The sequence below is a fragment of the Oratosquilla oratoria genome, chromosome 6, assembly GCF_046742065.1.
Source record: "Oratosquilla oratoria isolate Oo_2021 chromosome 6, ASM4674206v1, whole genome shotgun sequence".
NCBI lineage: Eukaryota > Metazoa > Arthropoda > Malacostraca > Stomatopoda > Squillidae > Oratosquilla > Oratosquilla oratoria.
In genome coordinates this window covers 72,047,817-72,058,982 of record NC_134782.1, presented here as the reverse complement: position 1 = coordinate 72,058,982, position 11,166 = coordinate 72,047,817, and the positions used below count along the sequence as shown (strand labels likewise).

The 11,166-nt window shown below is 42.3% G+C and overlaps 1 protein-coding gene across 1 annotated transcript in view; it reads right to left on the bottom strand.

Moving 5' to 3' along the window:
• LOC143026606 (diphosphoinositol polyphosphate phosphohydrolase 1-like) overlaps nucleotides 1-11,166 on the bottom strand; it is a 74,009-nt gene that overhangs the window by 1,968 nt on the left and 60,875 nt on the right. The window contains exon 4 of the mRNA XM_076187295.1: nucleotides 1-4,394. This exon is cut by the window's left edge and continues 1,968 nt beyond it. Coding sequence (XP_076043410.1) covers nucleotides 4,129-4,394 — 266 coding nt within the window. The 3' untranslated portion in view covers nucleotides 1-4,128. The remainder of the gene's footprint in view (nucleotides 4,395-11,166) is intronic.

The following is an 11,166-nucleotide window of genomic DNA, read 5'->3' as shown; positions in this document are numbered from 1 at the left end:
GTGTATGTGTGACAGAGAGAGAGAAAGATGTATGTATGAATGTATGTATATTTACCTAGTTGTACCTAGTTGTATCTTACGGGAAGGTGTAGCTATGCTCTTGGTGTCCCATCTCTGTATCTCGCAGTATCTAAACTGTTCTTAAATTTGTGTGTGTGTGTGTGTGTGTGTGTGTGTGTGTGTGTGTGTGTGTGTGTGTGTGTGTGTGTGTGTGTGTGTGTGTGTGTATATGTATGCATATTATATATATACATATACATACACACAGAGTGATAGATACTTGGAACAAATTGGACAAAGATACAGTGTGTACAAACACTATTCAAGATTTTAAGAAAAAACTTGATGCTGAGAGATACAAAGATAGGTCACCACGAAGATAGCTATCTTCCTGTACAATACAACTAGGTAAATATATATATATATATATACAGAAAGAGAGAGAGAGAGGGAGGGGGGCTAAGGAGTTGGGTCAAGTAAAAAATTGACACATTGTTATTGGAGGAAGAAGCCTGCAGAGATAAGAATGGAGATGGCTTAGATGGAATGGCACATGTTGTGGAGATGGAATGAATGACATGGAGAGGAGATGAGGCAGCTTGTCCCTGCAGATGAAGAGGCAGTAGTTATAAGAGGAGGATCTTTGGGACAAAGGGTTTCAAGAGCAGTGAAAATCTGGTGGAACATGAGACATAACAACAGCAGGAAAGTGACAGTGATGAGGCAAATTGCAAAAAGTAGTGGAGGCCAAAAGCAAAATAACAAATAAAGAAACTCAGAAGGCAAAGAAAGAAAGAAAGAAAGAAAGAAAAAGAAAGAAAGAAAGAAAGAAAAAGAAAGAAAGAAAAAGAAAGAAAGAAAAAAAAAACAAAAAAAAAAAAAGACATATAATGAAGTAGATGAGGGAACGGAGATGAGAACTGTGATCAAGGGCAGAAGAATTATACGGAGGTGAGGGAAGTGAAGAGGATAGGAGAACAAGGGGAAGGGAGAGGTGGAGGTGGGGTGGAGATGAGAAGGGGGTAGATGGAGTAAGGGTGAAGGAGGAGGGGAGGGGTAGAGAAGTGGAGGAGAAAGAGGGAGAACTGAAGTAGGAGGGGGAGGAGGAGGAGGAGTAAGAGTGGGTAAGGGAGGAGGGAAGAGGTGGTGGGTGATGGTGAAGGGGAGGAGGAAGAAAAGGAGGAGGGAGAGGAGATGAGATGGAGTAAGAAGGGAGGAGTAGGAGGAGAAGGTGAAGTAACAGAGATGGAAGATGATAGGAGGAAAAGGATGGGATGCAGGAAAGGAAGGAAGGAAGGAAGGAAGGAAGATGAGGAGGGAGGTGGAAAAGGAAGGACAGAAAAAAGGAGGAAGGGAGGATGAGAGGATGAAGAGGAGAAAGGGTAAAGAGGAGGAAGGGAGGAAGAAGGGTGGAATGGAGGAAGGGGAGAAGAGGAGAGGGAGATGGATGAAGTTAGGAGGAGGAGGAAGAGGAGGAGGAGGGAGAAAAAGAATGGGATGTGGGGCAGGAGGATAAAGAAGAGAAGGAAGAAAAGGGAGGAGAGGAGGGAGATGGATGAAGTTAGGAGGAGGAGAAGGGATAAAAAGAATGGGAAATGGGGTGGAGGATAAAGAAGAGGAAAAAGAAAAGGGAGGAGAGGAGGGAGAAGAAAGGAAGAGGAGGGAAGGAGGGGGAAGGGAGGTAAATGAGAAGGGAAGGTGGAGGAAGAGGAAGGGAGGAGGGAAGGTTGAGAAAAGGAAGAGGGGGAGGAAGGAGAAGAAGAAGAGAGGACAAGGAAGAAAAGGAGAAGGTGGAAGATAAAGAGGGGGAAGGGAGGTAAAGGATAAAGAGGAAGAGAAAGGGGGAGAAGGAAAAGAGGAGGATGAGAAAGGAGGGGGAAGAGAAAGAAGAGGGATGGGAGAAGAGGTGAAAGAAAAGGAAAAGGGCGAAAGTGAGGATGGGCATGAACATGAGGAAAGGAGGAGGAGGAGGAGGAGGAGGAGGAGGAGAGAGGGAGAAGGTAGAGAGGGAGGTGGAGAGGGAGGAGGAGAGGGGGAAGTAGGAGGAGGAAAGAGGAGGAGGAGGGGAGGGAGAGGAGGAGGGGAGGGAGAGGAGGAGGGGAGGGAGAGGAGGAGGGGAGGGAGAGGAGGAGGGGAGGGAGAGGAGGAGGGGGGAGGGAGAGGAGGAGGGGAGGGAGAGGAGGAGGAGGGGAGGGAGAGGAGGAGGAGGAGGAGAAGGCAGAGGAGGAGGAGGAGAAGGCAGAGGAGGAGAAGGGGAAGAAGAGGTGGTGGTGGAATGGGTGACAGAGAAGTGGGAAGAGGAGGAGGAGGAGGCAAAGAAAGAAGAGAAAGGGGAGGAGGGGGAGTAGGACAATGGAGAGGAGAAGGGAATGGAGGAGGCAGTGGGGATAGAAGGGTGAGACAAGGAAGGTGAGGAGGGAGGGGATGGGAGGAGGGAGGGGATGGGAGGAGGGAGGGGATGGGAGGAGGAAGGGGATGGAAAGAGGATGGGGAGGGAAGAGGAAGGGGGAGGAAATAGGAATGGAGAAGTAAATAGGAAGAAGGGGAGAAGAGAAGGAAGAGGAGGAGGAGGAGGAGGAAGAGGAGGAGGAGGAAGAGGAGGAGGAGGAGGAGGAGGAAAATTACATGTGAGAAGTTGGAGGAGGGACAAGACCATGTAAACAGTAGAGGAAAGGAGAAAGGCAGGTGAACAGGAGGAAGAGGAGGTGGAGGAGGAGGAGGAGGAGGAGGAGAACAGGTGAGAAGGGAGAGAATGTGAGGAGATAGAGGAAGAGGTTAGGATGAGGATGGAGAAGAGCTAGTGAGGAGCACTGAGAAAAAATGAAGTGTATGTGAAGGTAAGGTCAAGGGAAAAGGGTAATGTGGACAAGGGACACAAAAGATGAGGCAAAATGCTGGGGGAAATCACCACTGTAAAGAGAAAGAACTGAAAGATATGTTGCTGGGGGGGCTTGGGGGAAGGGTAGGAGGGGGAATGAGAAAAGGAAGAAGGAATGGACCCAATGTTGGGCAAAGCTGATGCATCACAGAGGACATGTATCCCTTGTCACTCTCCCAACCCCTTGCACAAGATATCAGTTAACAAGACCCCCATATAGACCAACAGGAACTACAGATGCTTTGAAATCTTGAGTAAAATGGATGATTATCATTGTAATGAACTACAATGTATACATATCTTACATCAATCACTTTAATGGTCATAAGCAATGAAAAGAGACTACCACTTCTATTTATGGCAACCTGCATGTCTATAAGACTAAATAATTATGATAAGCTTCCTGACACAGCAAAATACCTACAGTGGATGTGGTAACCACCTGCAGACAAAGCATTGTTTACAAATGCAGAACAAGATGGTAAGTTATCTTGGTCAACCCATCTGGAGAATAATTCTTATCAAATGTGTTTCTTGGCCTTCACTGCTAAAAGACTAATGGACTGTCTACAATACGTGTGCTTTAAGTAACATTTCCATGACTTTCACTGGTACAAATATATGTTATTATGTAATACCTTCATGCAAAGGTGGTATATCCCTGCAACGTTTTCCTACTTAAATAGCTTTACAGGATACCAGTATGGCTACACATATGCAAACTCTTAAAGTATATCTGCAACTCAACACATAAGTATATGTGCACTCTAAGTATACCAGAGAGTTAGTGCATGTATATGCACACCTGCATCATATAAAATTAATTTTACATTACGTATGTATTTGCAGCATACTTAATTTCTACATACATGTATACCACCCCAATATACTGACAAACCTACATGCATATACAGTAAGGCAGTGTATAAACAAGCCTTTTCAGATGGGAGTCCAATTTACTGCAAGAACTATGAACACATTTCTTCAGATACACACATACACAAACAAATATAAACAACTTTTTTCAGATATCATTCAGTACAAAAATAAATAAATGAAAAAATACATATTATGTAAAATACAAATCACAATATACATGAAACCTACAAATGACTTCAGTGAATATTGTGTTCCTATGTGCAAGGGGTTTAGGGATGAGATAAGGGAATGATGAGAAAATCAAAAGCTCCAATGAAGATAGAGAAGAGGAGGAGAATGGGACTCAGCCTAGTGAGGAAGGCTCTTTCATTTTAAGTTTTAGAATTATCATCAGCATCTATGGTTTTGGCAATGGCTTCAACTTCCTCTTCATCTTTGTTATGTGCCAGGCAATGATGCCCATCTTCAGACTGTTGCTGTTCTCGAGAGCATTCAGGGGGGCCAGGGTTCTCCATGGAGTTTGAAGAGCCCTTGGATGTTCTGGGCAAGAGGAGGCTCACATACCGACTCTGAACTGGTTTATGCTTGGCCAATTCTTCCACTGCTTCTTCAACGCTAAACCATTTCCTCTTCCGACCTACAAAACAGCAAAATAATTGATAAATTAAACACTATAGGTAGAAATAATCTACAGATAAATAACAATAATTTCAAGCTGATGCTAAAACTGTATGGAGAAATATAACTTGTTCAATTATCTTAATATAAATATTCAAATTCTTGGGCCCACATCTTCACAGCATTTGACCATGTTAATTTATAGCTCTAAACACCAAGCCAACTAGAGTAATTTTTACTCACATAAATATAATTTAACATTATTCTATCTATTCCCTATATTGGCAGCAGTTATATGGATACAATACTTTAAGGTCTTTAGGGTGTCACTTTAGTGACACCCTATTTGAACTATGGTCATGCAACATTCTTCTGTTCAGAAAAAAAATCTCCACTCATAGATGTTACTTTGTCTGGCCTGCAAAAAGCTGCAACACTGGAGTCCTTGGACAGCAAAAAGAAGATGTCCCCTGCCATGGAGAAATCTTACTCGCAGGAGCTGTTTAAGAAGCCCACAAGCTAACAATATATTGCCACCACCCCCAGGGAGATGTGGCCCTCAAGGGGCCATCACTTGGTCTTTGGATTGGGCCAGAGAGTAAATTTTACTCTCACATACTACTTACTCTCTCCCTCTCCTATATCCCTATTTTTTCACACAAGGTCAGTACACCAGTGCCTGCCCTCCCATTTTGACTCCTATTAGCTGGCAACATGGAAACCAAGGTCCATACACTTGCCCCACCTAAACCAAACACATTAATAATGCACACACATCATTCTAATGCAATACTTTGCCAAAAATGGTTCTATTCAAAACAAACACAAACCAGTACACAAAAATATGGATCTGTAACCAACACAAGACAACTTTAACAGCCACAAACACATCAAAACATAAGCTCACCCTAAACAAACTACAGATAAACATAAATGGACTCACAAACACTCACAGCTACTTCACTTCCTCCACAAACACAACATACACTTTGCACTCCTATGAGAAATAATTGACACCACAAATAACGAGTCTCTTATTCTCAATAACACAACATGAGAAAACACAAGACAAAAAGGTGGACTCATTACATTAGTACACAACAGCAGCATACCCTTCTCCAACAAAACACAAGACAACAGACAATCAATCACAGACACCATCAGCAAAATAATCACAATCCAGAAAAAAATATATTATAAACATATATATCCCTCCAACTACATGAACCCCTGGAGATTACATCCCACAGCTCTAGCCTATATACCCAATAACAAAACACATACTGCCTAGTGATCTGAATGCACACCATCCAAATTGACTTGCTACACAAACAGCAGATCAGAGAGGCCACAAAATTCTTGAAAAAACCCAACCTAAATATAATTAACTACACTAACAACCCCACCAGACAACCTCTAATACAACAACCAACATCCCCAAACCACATGGGAAACCATACAAGCCATATCATTTGATCATCTTCCAATTAAGATCACAATAGAACAGGAACACAAACTACAACCCATGACCAGAAAATTTTGATATAGAACAATTCCCATTCCTGGATAAATTTGTAAATAGAATAGTAACTACCATCCAGGAAGCAAGTAAAAACATATACTGAGGCTACATACATATACCAAAGGCTTTTTCCCCCTTACAAGGGAGGTAGCCAAAAAACAAAGGCACAGAAATCACTCCCATCCATTCCATCCTCTACATACTCCACTCCCCTCTACCCTCTTCCCTCCCTCTTATCTTGGCACCTCCTGGATGCAGCATCCATACACAACCATTCTCCATTCAACCCTATCTTCTGTCCTCTCCTGTCCTTCCTCAACAGATATTCCCCTCTTTCCCAAAGCCCCTTTTACCCCATCCATCCCTCATCCTAGGTCACCCCTCATGTTCACTCTTTCCACCTCTGCCTTCCACACCTCCTTCACTAGTCTTTCTTCACTCATTCTTTCCATGTGTCCAAACCATCCTAATACTCTTTCATCAACCCTATCTTCCAACTCCTTTTCCACCCCTGTTCTCCTCATCTCATTTCTCACTCTATCTAGCCTAGTAATCCCTATCATACTTCTCAGACACCTCATCTCAAACACATTCAAACTCCTCACTTATGTTCCATGTTTCTGCCCCATACCGTGCTGTTGGCACAATCATTCCTTCATACTATCTCCTATTAGCATCCATTCTCAAATGCCTATTTCCCATTACACTTTTTAATCCCCCAAGGCATTTACTTGCTTCTCTCAATCTACATTCTACCTCCACCTCCACTCCTCCCTTTCCTCACACATTTGCACCCAAGTATCTAAAACTATGCACTTCCTCCAGTCTCTCTCCCTTAATACTCAATTCCAGTCTGCTGCCACATTCTCCCCTTGTACATCTCATCACCTTCCATTTACCCACATTTATCTTCAACTTCCTTCTTTCACACACTTTCCCAAGCTGTCACTAACTTCCTCAATACCTCCTCTGATCCTGCTACAGGTGCAGTGTCATCAGCAAACAACAGTTGGCGTATCTCCCACTTTTCTCCATTTTCTTTAACCATCTCTAATCCCTGATCCACCACCCTTGTATTTACCTCTTGAACCATCCCATCCATGTATAAATTGAACAGCCAGGGCGACATAACACATTCCTGACAAAGTCCCACCTTGACCTCAAACCACTCACCCTCTCCATTTCTGATTCTAACACAAACTCTACTGCTCTCGTAAAAACTCTTGATTGACTCCTCTTAACAGCTTTCTTCCTATCTTATATATTTGCAAGACATCCCACAGTGCCTTCCCGTCTACCCTGTCATAAACCTTTTCCAGATCCATAAAAGCCCAAAAAACATCCTTACCTTTTCCTATAGCTTTCTCACATATCTGTCTTACCACAAAAATCTGATCTATGTAACTCCTACCTGTCCTAAATCCACACTGTTCCTCACCAATTACTCCCTTTGTTTCTCTCCTAATCCTCTCAATCAAGACCCTCACATACACCTTCCCAACTACTACACTCACTGAAACAACTACACTCACACTTGTCCCTTTTCCCTTGTAAAGTGGAACTATATGGGCACTCTTCCAGTCCTCCAACATTCTACCCTCTCTTAAACAAACATTAAATAGCCTCACCAGCCAGTCCACCATCACAGTACCTCCTTTTTTTCAGACATTCTGCATGACATCCATCCAACCCAGGTGCCTTACCTGCTCTCATCATCTTAACCACTTCCATATGGTGATGCCTACATAGACGTCATGAGGAGCAAGTGGGTACGCGATGATTTCGATGTCGGCATCTTGATTATATTTATTATAGTCGTACCTACCTACCTCCATTCTCTCTAAACTGGCTTCATCATATTTTCTATGGTTATCAAAATTCACGGGTGAAAGAGAATGAATGATTGAGCACTGACTTTATTTTTTATAATGTGATTATTATGACGCACATCGCACGTCGGGCAGCTAATGCTGCCAGATGTGCGATGTGCCCCAGAGTGAAGGGGTTAACAATTGCCTTCACTTCATCTTTCCTTATTTCTCCTCCATTTTCCTCACTCGTCACTGTCATTTTCTTATCGCTTCCTACTACAACTACCTTTCCCTCCATATCCTCCTTCACATTTATCAACTCCCTAAAATACTCTACCCATCTTCCTCTTACTGCCTTCTCTTCTTACTTTCAAAATTTGCTGTCACACTCTTACCCCATTTCATATCTGCTCTCCTCTTTGCCTGCTTTACTTCTCTTCTCTTTTCTTTGTACCTCTCATATGATTCCCTCATTGTATATTGTAACCAATCAGTGAAGGCCCGCTTCTTCTACAACCTTCTTTGCTTCCTCATCCCATCACTCACTACCATTCCTTCTATTTCCTCCCATCCTCCTTGTTCCACACACCATCTTTGAACACCTTGTGACTCCCTCCTTGAACCATCCCCATTCCTCCTCTACTCCTAGTTCTACTCTATCCTTCACTCCCTCCAACTCTCTCAGCTTCTTCTTGTACTCCTTCTCCTTTTCTTTCTCATTGTAGTTCACTCTAAGCACCTCCCTACCTTTTGTACTTTTCCTCTTTCTCCATCTATCCTCCACTCTCAACTTACCTTCCACCAGAAAATGATCTGATATAATACAGGAGAGGGATGGTTGGGCTGATTGTGCTTTCCTAGATCTACAAAAAGCTTTTGATAAAGTCCCTCACAAAATACTATTAACCTCTTCAGTACGGGCCAAAATCTCGCGGGCAGCATTAGCTGCCAGACGTACGTGTCATAATAATACTCGCATCATAAAATATAGTCACCGCTTATATCGATCGTTCTCTCTTGCACCCGTGAATTTTGATAACTATAGAAAATGTGATGAAGACAGTTTAGAGGGTATGTCATTACGCAGGGGCAAATACAATAAATATAATCAAGACGCCGATATGGCAGCCTCGCGTATCCACTTGCTCCTCATGCCACCTACGTATGCGGCACCGTATGGAAGGGGTTAAGAAAACTGGAAACCATAGGAGGGATACATGGTAAACTACTGAAATAGATGGAGGACTTTTGGCATGGAAGAAAAATGAGGGTAGTGCTCAGAGATAAGAGTTCTACTTGGGAGTAGGTGATTAGTGGAGTTCCACAAGGATCAGTATTGGCACCAATAATGTTTGCTATTTATGTGAATGACATGGACGAGGGTGTGTAATGTTACTTGAGCTTCTTTGCAGATGATGCTAAACTGTTAAAGAAAGTGAGTACTGAAACAGATTGTGACTGCAGAGAGATCTGAACAGGGTTTGGGAATGGAGTCAGAAGTGGAAAGTAAACTTCAATAATAAGAAATGTAGCATAATGGAATTTGGAAAAAAGTAAAAAAAGGATATCAGGACAATATAAAATTGGTGCAATGGAAGTAAAGAAAGTGGGATCTGAAAAATCATCACAAAGGATAAGTCCCCTGACTAACAGATAAACAAAATTGTCAGAGAAACCTATAATTTGCTAAGATCAATAAAAGTGGCTTTTACTTACTTGGATGAAGAAATGGTAAGAAAATACAAGTCACACTGATAGGGACTAAATTTGAGTATGCAGCGACACTATGGTCACCCAGTACTAAAAAGAATATAAGGAAAATTGAGAGAATCCAGAGAGCAACTACAAAGATAGCCCCAACACTATTAAAACTGTCATATGAAGACAGATTGTCAAAACTTGAATTACCAACTCTGAAACAAAAAAAGAAGGGAAAGAGGTGACTTGTTGACCATTATAAGAGGTATATAAATCTTCAACCTCGTGATGGAAAAGGTGGCCAGGGAGAGTCTTAACCACCCAGGAGTGAGATTTGACACAGGAAATATAGGGCCTATGCAGATGACGTTGTGATGATTGCCAAGAATATGGATGAGATTAATGAAATGTTCACACCATTCCAGAACACAGCAGGGCAAGTAGGCCTGGTGTGCAACAAGAGTAAGACAACAATCATGAAAATGAATAGAGAAGGCAGCAATAGAGGCAACATGCAGATCAGAACCCTATATGTGCAATATATAGACAATTCAAATATTTAGAAGCCCTTGTAACAGAAAGAAATGAGATGGACATTGAAATAAATGAAAGGATTGCAGCAGGAAACAAATGCTACCATGCTCTCTCTACCATCATGAGAAGCAGAAAGGTTAGCAAGAAAACAAAAATGAGAACATACAACATTGTAATTAGACCAACAGTGTTATATGATTGTGAGGCTTGGACATTTACCAAACAAATAAAAAGAAAACTTGAAGTCTTTGAAACATCATTATTAGAAGAATTCTGGGCCCTGTTTATGATACAGAATTGGGAGAATGGAGACGAGGGCACAATAGGGAAATTAAAGAACAGACAGGACAACAAATGCTGCATAATGTTGCAAGTGGGAGAAGGGCAAGGTGGGCTGGTCACTGTGCCAGGATGGAGCTCACAAGATGGCCAAAAATTGTGATGGAAGGAAGTATAAGGGGTAGACGCCCCCTGGGAAGACCTAGGTACCAGTGGAGCAATGGAGTGGCGAATGACATGGCCCGCATTAACCCTGACCTACAAAATTGGAAGGAAACAGCGGAGGACAGATTGGTCTGGAGAGGCATAGTGAAAGCAGTGAAGGGACTGCAGTCCTGATAGCCAATGGAGTAGAGTAGAGTATATAAGTCCCTGATAGACAAGACTTACTAAATTGGGATAAGAGAAACAAACACAAGAGAACATGGAAGGAAGCTCAAAAAGGACAGTTATAGAAGAGACCTGAAAAAGAACAGCTTTCCCTACTGAGTGGTGGATGTATGGAACATACTAGACAGAACTATAGTGTGTGCAAAAACAATACATGAATTCAAAAGCAAACTAGATATGGCGAGATAAAGAGACAGGACACCATGAGCATAGTTCCCCTTCCCATAAGATACAACTAGGTCAATAAATACATATACACAGTACCAGGTCCATATGCACTCACAAAAATCTACATCTCCTAAACCAGTTTTACCTTTACTCTTGTTAACTTTGAAGACACTTCCTTATCATATTGATTACCAATAGAGGCACTTCCTCCCGCACTCCCTCATCACTCCCAATTTATGGTTCTGGTTGGAATTCTGCCAGACCCTCTTCTGCCTTGACTTCTTGAAGGATAAACAGAGAGAGCAAGATACCAAGTCCTGTCCTTCCATCCCACTTTGTAGCCTTTTACAACTTGCATGGGAATCATAGTGGCAGAATTTTTTCTTACC